The 17,750-nt window shown below is 38.6% G+C and overlaps 1 protein-coding gene across 2 annotated transcripts; it reads left to right on the top strand.

Annotated features, from left to right (window-relative positions):
- Nucleotides 1-814: 814 nt before the first annotated feature.
- On the top strand, nt 815-15,947 carry dpydb (dihydropyrimidine dehydrogenase b). 2 transcript variants are annotated; one of them, XM_063461977.1, is made up of 25 exons: nt 815-925; nt 4,517-4,627; nt 4,747-4,829; nt 5,547-5,634; nt 6,297-6,458; nt 6,583-6,779; nt 7,053-7,134; nt 7,265-7,352; nt 7,567-7,674; nt 7,983-8,152; nt 8,244-8,454; nt 10,170-10,354; nt 10,933-11,148; nt 11,556-11,720; nt 12,129-12,197; nt 12,315-12,398; nt 12,545-12,665; nt 12,793-12,912; nt 12,988-13,130; nt 13,227-13,281; nt 13,386-13,507; nt 13,975-14,124; nt 14,853-14,915; nt 15,129-15,206; nt 15,300-15,947. In XM_063461977.1, exons 1-25 carry the CDS (start codon nt 896-898, stop codon nt 15,462-15,464), a joined length of 3,066 nt encoding a protein of 1,021 aa, XP_063318047.1. In that variant the 5' UTR covers nt 815-895; the 3' UTR covers nt 15,465-15,947. The 2 variants fall into 2 exon arrangements, with proteins under 2 accessions (XP_063318047.1, XP_063318049.1); XM_063461979.1 differs by lacking the exons at nt 6,583-6,779; nt 7,053-7,134.
- Nucleotides 15,948-17,750: the final 1,803 nt, after the last annotated feature.

Genomic DNA, 17,750 nt, shown 5'->3' on the forward strand with positions numbered 1-17,750 from the left:
TCCTCCACACAGTACTCAAAAGAGACAGACAGTGAAAGTGGACAGTATATCCTCTGTTTCTTAACATAAAACTCAGTGTTGCGGCCAGGGGCAGCACAAATGTGATCCCCTTAAAGTGATCTTTAGTTTTAGTGTCCTTATTTTTCTCTCGTTATCGATTCTGTCACTAGTTAGCTAGTTAACATAAACTAATGTAAGTCTATTAACTGCAACCAACCACATGACATCATGTTCCTTACTGTCAGAAGATGGCGCTAAACTGTGTTACGTCTAAACCAGTAGAGACTATGGAGGAAGAATCAGTTATATTGCTACAGGAGAACTTGCTGATATCCAGTTGCTTGATCAGTCAAGTTCTGGCTGTCTTGAATAGCTGATCTCTCCTCTGTATGGAGAAGGAAGCGCCCGCAAAGTAGAAGAAAAGAATAGAGTCCTTGAGACAAAAAAGGGTTAACACAGAACTGTTTACCAGATAGAAGAGGAAAAATATGCAGAGCTCCACTCCCCTCTTAGAGGTGGAGTTTGAACTTGACAGTTTGCCGTGGTCACTGTTTAGCTTACAAACTCGGGTGCAGTGAACCCAGAATCTGCTAGCTGCAGCCGAGTTTGTAAGCTGAACTTTAACCCTCATATGAGTGATAAGAGCTCTGTCTGTCAGTTCACCTCATCAACAGGTTGGCAGGAGAAAGTATGACGTTTGATGCCTTCAAGCCGTCTGTCTAAAATTTTTGTTACGAGGGGTGACGCGGTCGTAAGCTCTCATATAGTTCCACTTGTGAGCAGAGTAGTCCCGGACAGTGCTTCGGACCTCTAAACCACAACACCAACCACAATCTGCAGAGGATAATTTTCAACCTTTTAAAAGCTTCTATTCCTGAAGCTGGGCTGAAGCACCATGTTGAGTAAAGATCTTCCAGACATTGAGGTAAATTTGCTGTGTTATATGTTATAGCAGGATATTCTGTGTTCTGTTGTTTGTCATGTCCAAGATTAGCTATGTTATAATATCATCATATGATATATATTAAGTGGAAAATGCAATGTATAGCATTCTCTAGCAACACATATACAGGTGTTGTGTGGATAACTGCGCTTCCAAAAATGTTTTCCATGCCATAGTAAAATAAAGTCATTCTAATTGTGTCCATAGAATTTTTATGAGTACAAATGGGGATTATTCTCCACTAATCTAGAAGCTTACAGTAGGCTAATTTGCACATGACTGGCCTCTAATTGTGACCATTTCACAAGAAAAAATTGAAACTATACATACAGCTGTGATCCTGGAATAACAGTAAGTCAGTCACAATCGTCTGTTCATATACAGTTACATCAGACTTGCAGGCATATCACAGTTTTCAAATGGACTTCCGCCATGCACAGGGCACTGCAGATCCTTTGAGTCCATTAGTTTCTCAGCACAAAGAGTACTTCCCTTACTGTGTGTGTCTTTAGAAAAGGCCTGTGTATAATTCAACATTCGGCTGCCCACAGGGTGAGACGTTTCTTTCTATAAGAAGCAAGCCTGACCGCAAAGTCACACGATGGAGATTCATTGGGTTACTCTTTTTACTAATGTAAAGTATTGACTTTAGTGTGAGAAGTGCCCTGGTGTGATTTAGATGATTAGGTGGTGGTACTGAAATAGAAATGAAAGTATCTAGATTTTTTGGGACAAAGTAAAAACACATCTTAGCTAACGCTAGCTCAGATTAGTTTCTTCCATGTCAGTCCCCCAGTTTCATGGGAGTATAATATTAAATTGCTGGTGTTGCCCTTTAAGAGCTCTAAACCAAGAAACACGGGAAATTTAGAAATTGGCTTCACTGAGCCACCCACAGTTTCTGCATGTCGCACACTGATGTGTTCTCTGCCTTGTGGCAAAATAATACATGTCAAAGTGACATGAAAATAAAATGTTTTATAAAATAAAAATGTTTTTTAATGAAATAAAACTGCTTCTGGAAACACAAAACAGATAAATAGGAAAAAAAGGCACTGTCAAAGTGCCTGAGAACATGGGTGTCTAAATGCTTTTTAAAGGAATCTACTGAGTCACCTGATTTTTACTCTTTTAAAAGTCCTCTTGGGTGCACAGAGACATAGTACTTCACTGATATATTAAGGCCACTCAGGACACCTAAATTGAGAGTAAGAACCATCAGTTGGAAAGGGGAAAAAGCTTCTATCAGGTCAAGGAGCACCAACATAACTAAAAACACTATGCCCTGTCCTATCCAGAGTACCATTTGTGGGTCTCAGTAAGTCAAGATAAAATGCTTACAAGATGAATATATTTTAACATTAAAGACCAGTAGAGTTGGCAGAGATATACGACAGACCTATACATTGGCTAATCACTGTAACATGTTGCAACAGTGAGGATTTAATGGGTAAAATGCCGCACGATGCAGTCTGAACATGATCGCCTGGTATTATGTAATAAGCCATGTGTTTGATTGTACAACCTATAGATAACTGACACATGGTCAAAGTGGAGATGTCAGTGTGCATATACATATATGTATGTATGTGTGTATCTATCTATCTATCTATAGATAGATAGATAGATACACACACACACACAAATCATGGATGTCATGGACACCTGTTCCCATAGCTGAATGTATTAGTGCACATGGCGTGGATAACACACCTGTCAAGTCATCTTTGATGCTAAATGATACACAGGCAACATCATGCCATGCAGACTTTTTTCTGTGAAGGCTTATTTATCCCAGCAAGGCAATGCCGAAACATATTTTGTGTTAATTGCTGGATGCCTCTGTAGTAAATTATTCTGGGTGAACTGTTGACTAGCTGGATTTTCTCAGGTTTTAGCCCCATAGAAGTAGAAAATATTTTTAGCAGTACTTTTAGTTAGTCTCATGCAAAGCCCTCTCCAAATTGTTACCATAATCAAATTATTTTTAAAAAATCAAATAAATTATTAAATTATTACATTTTTGAATGATTTGATGTGTTATCACTGTACTTCCAATCAAGTATAGACTACAATGAACTGATTTTTTTAATCATATTTTTGGAAACTAATGATGGCGTTGATATGCTGAGACCAGTTCAATAGATCATTAGCCACTAATGTTTAAATAGTCAAGGTCAGGTTGGATTAATACATTCAGTGATAATATTCTTTAATGGCAGAATTTACATGAATAAAATACTATTCAGTATTCCCTCATGTAACAAGGTGTCAGTGTGCGACAAGCTTAATTTCTCGATTTCTACTGTTATATATGAATGCAACACGTGACATTGGCTCAGTGCATCGACCTGGAACCTCACCATTATCTTATCATCTTGACCCCGACCATCAAAACAGCCAGACTTCCTAGAATGTTCCACAGTTTCAATGTTCTTGTCAGCAAATCTCAGCAAATGTGCTGTAAAGAAAGATAATGTTGTTACGGTCTGCAGATTATGCAGACTGTGCAGTGTGAAGTTGAGGACCCAAAATGCAGACACAGAAGCAGGTAGGAATCAGAAGAAAGTAAGCCATTTTATTAGGCTGTAAAAAGTCCAACAAGCAAAACTTAATGTCTAAAAGGGAATTGCAAACTATAACAACAGGAACCTGGAATGATGAAACACAAGAAACAAGAAAATGGAGACTCTGACAAGGAATAAGAGGAAGACAGCACTATATAGACACACAGAAGGGCACTGAGGGGAAATAGCTCGGGAAATAAAACATTTTCTGTGGAGAAACTGTGCCTCTTTAAGATGCTCTTTTTATATTCAATCATATTACTGACCTTTGACCAGTTATCCTAGTTAGTTGCAAAGTATTTTTCCAGCTGTTTCTTTCTAAGACCACTTACTTTTCCAGTCTTTTGTTGCCTCCATCTCAACTTTTTTGAGATGTTGTTAACTTAATTATGATAATAATTATAATTGTATAAAGGAACCTTTGAGATGGTCTGGGCATCTGACAAGGATGCCTTCTGGGTGAGGTGTTCTGGGCATGTCCAACCAAGAGGAGGCCCTGGGGCAGATCCAGGACACTCGGTAGAGGTTTGTCTCTCAGCTGGCCTCTGTGCTACCTGGAAAAGCTAGATTAGGTAGTTTGCTACAGACTGGGCTTCTCTGCTTAGGCTGCTGTCCCAGCAACCTGACCCCATATAAGCAGAAGAGAATGGATGGATTATTATTATTAAATATGAGAAAAATATATTTCATGAAATAATAAAAGGTTAGAAATATGTTTTATTGTGGAGAAAATATGGATGGGTTTGTGCCCCAATTTTTTGGAATTTGGGGTTGTGGCATAAGACTTCTCTGAATATAATTATCTAGTTCCCTCTGCAACCGTACCACTTTATAAAAACAAACACACTGGATGCTTTTCCTGGATCATTCCTTTGTATGTAAACCACTATACTATGGAGCCACTTGAAATGCTGAAACAAAGCTTCTGGAAAATAAAAGAAGATTCTACTCATGTTTATTCGGGCGTGCAGTCTAAGAATCCAATCCTGTGTCTTTTTCTTTTCAGAGCATCCTAGCTCTGAATCCAAGGGTGAAGCATCATGCTCAGATCATATCCACAGCCAGTAAGAAGAAAGAAAAGAAACACTGGAAGAGGAACCCTGAAAGGAACTGTGGTGTAAGAAAAATACACAAACAAGACGTAGCTTCAATTAAAAGAGCATCTTTAGTCAAATTAAAGCATTTGCATACTTTAATGCTTGGAACATCATTCATCATCTTCACTCTTTTTTTCAGTCTTGTGTGAAGTTAGAGAACAACTTTGACGACATCAAGCATACAACACTGAGCGAGCGAGGAGCACTACGAGAAGCTCTCAGGTGAAGATTAATGAAGTGGCTACTTTATTTATTTGTTTTTAATGTAGCATATGTCATAAATATGATTCAACTTATGTTAAAAAAGATACCAAATTTCAGATGGTCACAACAAATGCAGGCTAAAGAAGAGTATTCTGATCATTGTCAGGCCAGTTCCACACATGTACTTTTTTTTTTTATCACCATTAGAGAAAAAGGGCAGCAGTGCAGTTGGATGAATCCAACTGTTAATTGAATAGCCATGACATTTGTACACACAATATAATAATAATCCACGTCAAAAGAAAGTTTTTTTTCCAGGACTTTCTTTATTTTGTCAGTTAGCTACACCATCGTGACAAAATGAACAAAATGAACAAAATGTAAATTTTATTTATGAGACGAAATCATGATAGTGACGTACTGGCACATTAAACTAAGACACTGTACATGAAAAGTATTATCTTAAATGTATCCATTATAATATTAGACATCACAGCACTACAAACTGTGTAACAATTTAGTTTCATTACAGCCTTATGGAATTATAGGTCTTATCAGTAACCTTCCATAGTCACGACTGCATTATGTATTAGTGCATTTTTGTTGGAAATTAATCTTTTGTGTGTGGATGTTTTTTGTCTAAAATGACAAAAATCCTCCAAACTGTTTGCATGCATTTTTTTTGTAAATCTTACTTGGTTAAGCTGCAGAAACAAATGAAAAATTTATGTTTAGGTGTCTAAAATGTGCTGATGCTCCCTGTCAGAAGAGCTGCCCAACGAATCTGGACATCAAGTCATTCATTACGAGTATCTCCAATAAGGTAGAATCCACTATTTCTGTCATGATCCCGAGTCTTGTACCCAGCGTTTCCTGTTTTGGACTTTTAGTTTTGGTTTATTTTATAGTCTGAGGTTGAGATTCTGTTCTTTGTTTGGTTACTCTTACTTTGGTTTCTCTGTTAATTATTTGTGTTCCTAAGTCATCTTGGTTTCTTGTCTAGTTTATGTTGTCTTGTCTCTGTCTCCACATTTATTCGCCTGTTCCCCAGTTGTGCCTCTGTTTCTCTCACTCCCTCTGTTCCCTGTATTTAGTCAGTGTGTGTATGTTCTCGTACTTCCTGTTTTACTTTGATAGTCTCCTGCCCTGTGTGCAGCATGTGCAGTTTTGTCCTCTGTCTCGTCAGTTAGATTATGTCCAGCTGTCTTCCCCAGGTTATTCCTCTTTGTCCTGATTCCCTCGTGTGTATATATTGTCTGCATCTCCATCATTCCTGGTTGTGTGTTCTGCCTGTTTGTTTAGTTTCCAGTTTGGTTTTGTATTTCATAAGTTCAATAATAAAGCTGTGTTTTTGAGTTAAGTTCCATATGAGAGTCTGCATTCTGGGTCCCCGATCCTGCCTTCGCATAGCCTTATGTCTTCAGATATTCAAAGTAATACCAGATAGCAGTACTCTGATGTCAAGTGTGTGTATTTGTGTAACAGAACTACTATGGGGCAGCGCGTGCCATTCTATCTGACAACCCTCTGGGTTTGACCTGCGGAATGGTTTGTCCCACATCAGAGCTGTGTGTAGGGGGCTGCAACCTGTATGCTTCTGAAGAAGGACCCATTAACATTGGAGGGTTACAGCAGTTTGCTACTGAGGTACGACAGTTTTCAGAAAACACACTTCTAATCAATTATATTGATTTAACATCAGCCATGATGTAAACGTAGTGTATTAAAGACTATTCTTGGCATGTGCATTTGTGTATGTGTTTCTTTACAGGTGTTTAGTAAAATGGGCATCCCTCAGATAAGAAACCCCGAACTCCCACCATTCAATGAGCTGCCAGAGTCTTACCACACCCCTATAGCTCTGATTGGCTGTGGCCCAGCATCAATTAGTTGTGCTTCTTTCCTGGCCCGTCTGGGATATGATAATATCACCATATTTGAAAAACAGAAGTACACAGGAGGGCTGAGGTATCTTAACATTATTATTATATAAAATATTATAGGACAGTGTTCATTTCCCTCAAGCTGTTTTATATTGTATTGTTAGTTACTTGGGAAGTAAAGGTTCAGTCTTTTTAAAAAGAATTTTAGAATTGCACATTGAGACATGGGTAAACCTTTTTTAATATGTCTGCGAATTAGAGAGAGAAGCTGGCACGAGGACAGATGAAAGACACAATACCAAACATGATAGCATTGGGGAGACAAAAATCATTCAAAGAGATATGTTCTTCTATGCAGCACGTCAGAAATCCCTCAATTCCGGCTTCCATATGAGGTTGTCCAGTTTGAAATAAACCTGATGAAGGACCTGGGAGTGAAAGTATGAAATGTGGCACAAGATACTGCTACGTATTTTTAAAATAGTATTTGTAGCGTCCATTATATTAGTCTAATCTCTTTACATGAGTCAACAGTTCAGTTAAAACATTTTGTTTCTGTGGCATCTACAGGTGGTGTGTGAGAAGGGCTTGGGTGTTAATGGAATGACTTTGAAGTCCCTGAAGGAAGCTGGATTTAAGGCTGTCTTCATAGGGATTGGTGAGTTTCACTTGACAACCATTATGAATAGATTCCAGTTTAGTTCCCTGTAAATTCATCTGGAATCTGGATGTGTCTGGATATTATGCACATTTGTAAAAAGTTATAATAAACTGCTGAATTACATCAACCATCAAATTTGTTTTTCTGCATGTGTTTTAAGTCCTCATTAAGTCCTGTTTGCATGTGTCTGTGAATGTGTGTGTGACACCAGGTCTCCCACAGGCCAACAGAGCTGAAATCTTCAAGGGTTTAACTGTGGATCAAGGATTCTTCACTTCTAAGGACTTTCTGCCGATGGTGGCCTCTGCCAGCAAGAAAGGTACTACTTAATTTTTGTTCCTCTACCACTCCACAGGATTATAGTTCACATGTGCAGTAACAAAGTCACAATATACACATTATTTATATGAAGTCACGATCCCAAACATACGACAATAGCATCACTTCACAGCCTTTGATCAGCCCGTAACTGCACTCAAAGGTTGGGTAATACTCACACCCTCTTCTTTTCATGTGTTAGCGTATCCGCACATACTCATTCATTCATTCATTCATTCATTCATTCATACAGTACTTTTGCTGGTGACATGGTTTTTCACATTTTGGGCTCTCTGTCACTTTGCCTAGGTATGTGTCAGTGTCGCTCCTCTCTGCCAGAACTAAAGGGAGTGGTGATAGTTTTGGGGGCCGGTGACACTGCATTTGACTGTGCCACCTCAGCCCTTCGCTGTGGAGCCAAAAGAGTGTATGTCTGCTTCAGGAGGGGATTCACCAACATTAGGGCTGTTCCTGAGGAGGTACTGATGAGAGGCAGATGGATCAACTGACGCAGTATACAGACAGATTACCAGATGAGTGTACTGATATGTATGACCTTTTTTCTCTCAGATGGAGTTGGCTAAAGAGGAGCAGTGTGAGTTCCTTCCTTTTCTGTCTCCCCGTGAGGTCATTATGAAGAATGGGCATGTTGCTGGGTTACAGTTCTGTCGCACTGAGCAGACTGAGGAAGGTGACTGGGTTGAAGACGAGGAGCAAATTGTCAGACTGAAGGCTGATTACATAATCAGTGCTTTTGGATCCATGTTGAATGAGCCACAAGGTAATGAGTAGTCAGCTGCGCAACACATTACCCAACTTTTTGTTTCACCTTTAACTAGAAGTAGTAATGAAAAATCCAGATGTATTTGTAAAACTTTGGTTTCTGAATGCTGGTTTGTCTTTTTTAATTTTACATTTTTAAATATACATTACTGAGCAAGTCTCTTGACCAACTCCCAGTTTCTTCACATGGGAAGTAAGTGCAAAACTTGTAATTTAAATACAGTATTAGTGCAAAAACTTTGTTCTCTGTTATGTGTAGACAACTGTTAGAGTGGATTGTTAAATGTTTGTCATTTTTATGCTTGCCAACTTTGATGAAAGGGATTCCACTGTCCTTCCCCCCAGATTCTCGGGGTTCTGGGTAGGGGGCTGTAAGGTTTTATTGCAGATACATCCTATCTGGAGGATCTACTTCTTTTGATCTAAGCTTCCTGAGTTTATGACCCTTTGATCAGCAGCGCACACACACACACACACACACACACACATTCCTACTTACATATAGAAGATCACACATATACATACAATGCGGGGGGCGTTGCTTTGCTGTGTTTTGTGTGAACTGTCTCTCAATAAAAGCCAGCGAGAGGAGGCCATCAGGGGGTCATTTTCGTGCTGGACACAGATGAGGCCTCCCTTGCGCAAGTAATCGATCGAACGCTGTTGCCTTGTTTTTCTTTCATGGGAATAAGTCCTGGATACAGCGGGGTCTGAGTTAAGACCCAACAACAACACTACAGGGTGGGCCATTTATATGGATACACCGTAATAAAATGGGAATGGTTGGTGATATTAAAGTCCTGTTTGTGGCACATTAGTGTTGACAATGGCACATTGTGTTGACAATCCAACACAATGGGCAGCATATTGAACGCATTTTATAAGTGGTCAGAAACTTGTAAATAACTCATGAAAGAATGAAGTTACGTTGAAACCAAGCACACCATTGTTTTTCTTGTGACATTACCAATAAGTTTGATGTGTCACATGGCCCTCTTCCTATTGAAAAAACAAAAGTTGTATCCAAGATGGCCGACTTCTAAATGGCCACCATGGTCACCACCCATCTTGAGGAGTTTGCCCCCTCACATATACTAATGTGCCACAAACAGGACTTTAATATCACCAACCATTCCCATTTTATTACGGTGTATCCATATAAATGGCCCACCCTGTAGTTCATCTTTTGAGTAAGGAACCTTTTAATGTTTGGTCAATATTCAGAGGCTTGACACACAAAAGCACATTTCTCTGAAAATCATCAGTTACAAAGACCTGGAGTACCAGCAACCCAAAACAAGTCAATAGCAGAATGAGCTTCTTTGGTACTGGCAGATGAGATTTTTCAAGTTTTTCCACATACTAAAGTTTGCTGCTCAACCCACAAATGCATTTTCCTTTCAGGTGCAGCACCATTTAAGGGGGAATTTTCCCAACAGTAGAACATTTATTGCAAAGAAGCATTTTTACAGCAAAGAAAATCGACCAAACACAAATTTCCTTACTCTTTGTGCTAAACTTAGATGAGATATTAATCAGTATAGCTTGCTATATATTCTGTCAGACTAGGGAGCATGCAAATTCATCTAGATTTTGTATTATTATATAACAAAATTAAATCTGTAATGGTTTGAAAGTTTGCAGTTGATGTTTAGACTGAGGCAAAAGGTGAATGCAGAGCATGAAACTGACTGATATGCTGGGTGCTTGTAGTGACTGAGGCCATGACGCCTGTGAAGCTGAGTCGCTGGGGTACTCCAGAGGTGAACACAGACACCATGCAGACCAGTGAGCCCTGGGTTTTTGCTGGAGGAGACATCGCTGGTTTGGCAAACACCACAGTGGAGTCAGTGAATGATGGCAAACAAGCCTCGTGGCATATTCACAGATACATACAGGTAAGTCTGCCAAGACTCTAAACACCAATGAGTTCGATAAGGAGAGATAATTTGGAAGAACCAAACAAGATTTACTGAGATGGAAAAATGAATGAATTTGGTGATTAGACAATGACCTGTTATTGCAGAAAAGAATCCCAGTAGCGATAGGATTTAGAACAGGAAACCCCAAAACATAGGCACTGGTGGTGTTGAAGATGGAGATGGAAGCTTGGATGGGGCGAGATGGAGATGGGGACGGATTCTCATTCATGCAACCAACCATGAATGAGAATCCGATGGAAAAGCACAGATTTTAAACCATTCAGAATGGAGGCTGATTGGATCAAAGAAGGCAAGCAAAAAGGTGACTGGGCTAGTATAATGACGACAGCACTGAGTTTGACAGTGTGGGAAAGTTGTAGTGAACATCTAGGAAAGCAGGCATATGAATGACTGCAGATCTTCCTTACTGAACTTGTGCCTATTAATGGTTTGTTTAGTGTCCATGTACAATTTTTGTACCTCAAGCATAATACACAAAATATCATACCAATAATGTTACCAAAATATTTATCCCTTCTCTTTTACTTGTATAGTCTCTTCATGGACAAACAGTAGACCCAGTTCCAAAGTTGCCATTGTTCTACAGTGCTATAGACCAGGTGGACATCAGCATTGAAGTTTGTGGAATAAAATTTCCAAATCCATTCGGCCTGGCCTCTGCTCCTCCTACCACTAGCACAGCCATGATCAGAAGAGCTTTTGAACAAGGATGGGGCTTTGCTCTGACTAAGACATTTGGACTGGATAAGGTACCACACGTGCAAACAATGTACCAAACCACCAGTCACTAGAACGACTATACTTGCAGGCATTAAAGAGATTTATTCACCCGAAGATGTATTTTACGATACCTTACAATAAATCATTGTAACATATCAATGTTTCCTCCTTACAGACCTTTGCTGTTTTTGCATTTTTATATTTTTCCCATGTCAATTTATTATGTAACCTCAGATTTATTCCTCAAGAAATTGTGAGCTTTTTTAAAAAAAAAAGAAAAATTGTGATTTGTTTAGGATTCTTTACCAGATGAACACAAGTAAAAGCTCCAGAAAGAAAAACACGAAAGCTTTGTTGTGTCTAGCAAGTTTCACTTTAAGGACCCCCAAAAAAGAAGTTAACCTCATGAATGGGCTCTATAAATCTGTGTCTTTAGGATCTGGTGACCAATGTGTCTCCTCGAATTGTGCGTGGTACAACATCAGGCCCTCTTTATGGGCCCGGTCTGGGCTCCTTCCTCAACATTGAGCTCATCAGCGAGAAGACAGCAGCCTACTGGTGTCAGTCAGTTGCTGAGCTGAAAAAAGACTTCCCCAACAACGTAAGTTTGATATTACATCATACCTTTTCTTGGTGATAAGCTTGTATTTTGTGGATAACCAGATATTTTTCGTGTGTGTGTTCAGATTAATGAAATGTATGATTTTATTTTAATTAAATAATGAATATACATATTTACTTATTTTTCTGGATTATTTCTGTACCTAATTACATATTTCTTATGTTATTTGATTTTTGTTTTCCATGAGCTTCATTCCATCACATGTGCTTTACCAGACATTTCATGTCTCTAGTGCGTGTTCTCTAGCAGTGTCCATTTACACCACTGTACCAAAATTCACCCAAGTTTGAAGTACAAAGTTCTAAAATAAGTCTAAAATGCCATGTGTGATGATGTTTTAGATGTTTAAAATCTAAAAAAATAAATAAAATTCCCTGTGTCCATCAGGTGGTGATTTCTAGTATAATGTGTGGTTACAACAAGGAAGACTGGACAGAGCTAGCCAAGATGGCTGAGGTGATAAAAAAAAAACAAAACAAAAAAACAATATACCACTATAATCATAAACATTTTTACAGAATATGTAGTCTAATGATGATTTAATTTAATTGTAAAAATAATGAATGTGTTTAGGAGTCGGGAGCAGATGCTTTGGAGCTGAACCTCTCTTGTCCTCATGGGATGGGAGAGAGAGGCATGGGACTGGCCTGTGGACAGGTACGCACACAACTGATGAAGAAAGAAAGAAAAAAAAAAAGAAAGAAGAAAAAACCCCCAACAAATATACAAGAAGGGAGGAAATGGATGTAAGAATAATATTAAGTTTGAAGGTGTAACCATTTATTCATTTGTTGTGTCATCAGGACCCAGTGCTGGTAAGGAACATCTGTCGCTGGGTGCGTGAGGCCATTTCCATTCCATTCTTTGCTAAACTGACACCAAATGTTACAAATATTGTTGACATCGCCAAGGCAGCCCATGAAGGTAACCACACTTCACCTTTTCATTTAGTATCATTTTACATTGCTCAGTACTAATCCACAATGTACGATGTAGCGAATGATTAGCAGATGCCTGTTAACAAGTCTGTAAATGTTGTACTGTGTTATAGGCGGAGCGGATGGAGTCACAGCCACCAACACGGTCTCAGGTTTAATGGGACTCAAAGCTGATGGCACTCCCTGGCCAAGTGTTGGTTTGGAAAAACGCACCACATACGGAGGGATCTCTGGTAAGTGCACACACACATGGTAAAGTATAGTGCAGTGCTGAATAAACTTATTTATCACATTAATGGTGTGTTCAGGTAATGCCATCAGGCCCATTACTCTCAGAGCAGTGTCAGCCATCGCTAGAGCAATTCCAGGTTTTCCTATTCTGGCCACCGGGGGTATTGACTCAGCAGAGAGCGGACTACAGTTTCTTCATGCTGGGGCTTCACTGTTACAGGTGATAACCAAATTTACTGTAACAGGTTTTGCCATCTAATAAAAGTTGATTACAGACCAGTCACTTAGACTGTCTCACTCTGTCGGGATACCACAGGTGTGTAGTGCAGTTCAGAACCAGGACTTCACATTGATTGAGGATTACTGTGTGGGTACGCAACTGCTTTTTGGCTGAGCTTTACATGCATTCATTTACATTTTTTAGAGCTTCAAAATATTTACTTTTGTATTATTGTGTGACATTACACATGTTTAGGTCTGAAGGCCTTGCTGTACCTAAAGAGCCTAGAGCTAAAGGACTGGGATGGTCAGTCACCTCCAACAGAGAGCCATCAGAAGGGAAAACCAGTTCCCAGACTCAAAAGCCTGGTTGGAAAGGTACAACTACAACAGTTATAGTAACTCTTTGGTCTTTCTTGGCCTTATGTCAACCCACACCTGAATGCTTCAGGCCAGCAAACTGCCAAAACCATCTGGTAGCTGCTAGCAGAGGTACTCCCGTTTGCTGATGACAATGAGTTAACCAGCTGCATCTTATTATCATTTCCAGACTGGTACTTACCCTCTTAATTCCTGAGGAAGCAGTAAGGGTGCACTTAGTTTTGCTTCTTCCAGTTAAAATTTTGTTAAATAAGTACTGAACCTGGGTAATGTGTGATGTGTTGTTATTTTCCTCAGGTTGTATTTAACTAATTTTAAAACATGCTAGAGACCAGATTATTTTTATTACGTCCTAACATTTAAAACCTTGAATCAAGAGAAGATGCCCGTTCTTTTTCACATTAAATGGTTATTTGTCTAATAACCATTTGTCACCTCTTAATGGTCAATGTGCATTTGTTTAGGGTCTCCCTAGCTTTGGTCCATACCTTCAGGAGAAGACGGAAACCATTGCCGCGTGCAAGAAACGACTCCGAGATGCTGGTGAAACCGATGTGGTGGAATCCAACGTCAGCCGGGTCAACATGCCCCAGAAGCCTGTTCCTCCAGTCAAGGTCCATACGCACACATATGTGCTGCACGTTGAGTTCAATAAAGCTATATGTCACAGTCTGGCTGAGGCAGACTGTAAGGAGTGAAGAAGGTGGACCCAAGTGCAGACACGCAAAATAACAAAACTTAATATTAACTGAAGAATAAGCCTGGACTTATAAAGCAAAGGGCAGAACTAAATTATAATCTAAACTGGGTGAGCTAAACATAATAGAAACCTGGCATGAGTTCATAAGCTTGGAAGCATGACATGGAAACAAGGCAAGGTAACAGACACTCAGGCAAAGAATGAATGAACACACACAGACTAAAAGCACACAGGAGGTGATCAGGGCAAGTGGAAACACATGGGGAAACAGCTGACACAAATGAGCATAACGACTTCACAGTGGAAGAGTAAAATGAAACACAATGAACATAGAAACACAAGGCCTCTTCAAAATAAAACAGGAAACATGAGACGCAGACATGACAATACAAACTTGACAACCTGAAATCACAGACAAGAAATACATGAGACTAACCAGAAGACGTAAGTGAAACATAACTAGATTAAACTTGAGGCGACTAAATAATGAACCTAGAACTTAACATTATCCTCAAAATACAACAAAAGAGATCAAAAGCCGAATGAAAGGCTGGGTCACAGACCCAGCCCCTGACACTGCATTTGGTTTTTAACTATAAATGTGTTTTATATGTATGTGTGTGGTGACGGGTTGTGTTATAGGACGTGATAGCCAGAGCACTGCGCCACATTGGAGCATACCAGGAACTTAACAACATGGAGCAGGTACACAGTTTTCATTCATTCACTGTAACCAGGTAATATACTGACCATTGTAGTGATTTATAAGAAAAGATAAATGAACAAAAGGTCATTGCACCACATGTGTAATCACTTTTTATTTCCTACATCAAGTTTTCTTCTCATGATCACAGATAGCAGTAAAATATCATATATCAATATCACAACAACAACAATGACCTTTCCCTGTGCTCTCAGGTCCAGGCTCTTATAGATGAAGAGATGTGTATCAACTGTGGGAAATGTTACATGACCTGCAATGACTCTGGATACCAGGTATGTTTTTCTACTATATCCAGACAGTCATCACTTTCTTGTTTTTTAAGAGATGTATCTGCTTCAGTCCCATAATGTGACTCTTATTTCAAGGCTATAACATTCGACCCTGAAACTCATCTTCCATCCGTGACTGACAGCTGCACTGGCTGCACTTTGTGCCTCAGTGTCTGTCCCATCATAGACTGCATCAAGATGGTCATAAGGAAAACAGCCTACAAACCCAACAGAGGTGTACCTATTAGTCCTGTCTGCTAAAGGCAAGGATAATAATAAAACAAAGACATCCAACTGGATTGTCTTATACAGTAAATTAATTTATGTGAAGTAAAATCTTAGTTTGAAAGCCCAGCTCCAGTGGCACCACTGAGCAGAGAGGCAGATAACATCACGATAACTGTATAGTATATATAGTAAGTGTATGTCAATAATTCTACTCTGATTTAGTTGGTAAATCTGAATCTGACTTTGTTTCTATTCTCTTGTAGAAAATCATTTCAATGTTAAAAAGGCATTTACAGAATGTCAAATTAATTCAAGTCAAATGAAATGCTCCCCAAATAAGTTCTGTGATTTCAAATGTCTGTATTTTTGGATACAGAAAATATCTGTAAGATGGAGCACATTTTTCTACAAATTTGTGAGATTGTGTAAAAAAAATTAACCAACATAAAAATATTCTGTTATACATGTGTTATCAGGAAAATGTTGTGAAATGTTAAAAATAAAAGCAACCACTACTTTGTGTCAAGTTATTTTATCATCCTAATAAATACATTATATCTATTCAAATATTTAAGTACAGCTTTGTTGTGTTTTTGATATTAGGTAATATTCTTGTTCCTATATATTCATATATATTCACGAAAGTTGCACTAGTGCGTGTAAACAACATACATTCTGGGCTGGTTAGATTATACTATTTTTAGGTAGTTTGTCTCTATTTTTATGAAATTTTAATAAGTAATTTTGAATCCAAAATCTGCAAAGTCACTAATAATTTGTTCACATGAAATGTTTTATGTTCTATATATTGAAGAAAGTGTGACAGAATGCTCATCTATGTCTGTATTCAGGTTCTGTATGTGGTTAGACAGTAGTGCTGTCTATAGCTTTAGTGTTTTCACATTACCAAGAGCTCAGTTAAGTCTCACTTGATTATGCAAAGTAAGACCAGGGAGTTAAGTTTGAGGTTAGTAGACAGTTTACCTCTAATTTCTGTAAACGGTAAGAATTCCGTGGCTGAAATAAAAGTTTGTTTAGAAGAAGAGTTTAGTTAGGCTGGAAGCTTTTTCTTGCTGAAACATTTTGAAACAACCTTTGAAATGGTTTGAAAATATTTCCCTTAAGTATTTGGTTAGTTGTAGCATTAAATTCAGGAAAAACATTGCTTTTCCTCATCAATTCAAGAAGCTAAAAATCACTATTTTGGAAAACACCATTTTTTTTTTTTAGATTTCCTCTTTTTTGCACTAGGAAATGTGCTTTGTTCTCTTACTAATATTAGTCCCTTGTCTGTTATCACCCTTAAAAAAATATTTTAACATGATCGTTAACTAGACTAACTAAGAACAATATTCATTTAAAAGATTTCATTCACTTTATGAAACTGGGGTTGTATAAAATAGATTTTAGATATTTTAGAAAAGGTTTTGTTCTTCGCTATAATTCTGCACATTTAAATGTTTTTTTATGAGTCTTTGACCTTGCCACTCTGGTGGTCCGTGGGAAATTCATCTCACCTTAGAAGCTGAAATTTACTATTTTTCACTATGTCCTGCTAGCACACTGTCTTTCTTTCATCTTTACTTTTTAACAAAAAAAAAACCCAGTTTGCCTCCTCCGCATCATCCTGCTGTGCTCTGGTAATTTTTCAGAAATCATCCCATATATAGCAGATTTATTAGTTCTGATGTTTGTTTGTTTAAAAAAAAAAGATATCCCTAATATATGCCTGTGTCTGTCTGTTCAGGAAGACAAAACAAACGTTCAAGTAGGAGCTATGTCTGTCAAGAGAACACAGTACAATATGATCCACAAGTAGCTTCACAAACAGACATAGTCATTTCTGTAATTTATATCCCTATCCATTCCACTGTAAAGGATCTGACTGATTATGATGTGAAGGCGATGCTCACCTCTGACACCTGGTCAGTGCTGGGCCTTTTTGCAGGTGCACAGGGGCATATATTCATATCATTGTCCCACACTTTCATTATCACCCGTGTGACATTTCAGGTATGCAGTCTCCCAATGGCTTTTCTGTCTATGTGAACTGTAAATTCACCATAACCTCTGCTGCTTACTTTTACTTCTATGCAGAAAGAACTTCTTTTTCCTTTGGGCTCCACCCTCCAAATTGTCAAAAGTTACACCAATTTACCAGCGGAATTCAGCATTAAGAGCATAGCTGCCTGTTAGAGCTAGAATCTGCTGCAGTGCTCGCCAAGCAGACACTCTCACAAGCATGCTGTAGACTTCTACAGGACTGGGTTGTTCAGTGTGCAAGTGGCAGTGAATGAATACCTGTGTCTGTGAAATTAA

Source organism: Pelmatolapia mariae, linkage group LG18 (assembly GCF_036321145.2).
Source record: "Pelmatolapia mariae isolate MD_Pm_ZW linkage group LG18, Pm_UMD_F_2, whole genome shotgun sequence".
Classification (NCBI taxonomy): Eukaryota; Metazoa; Chordata; class Actinopteri; order Cichliformes; family Cichlidae; genus Pelmatolapia; species Pelmatolapia mariae.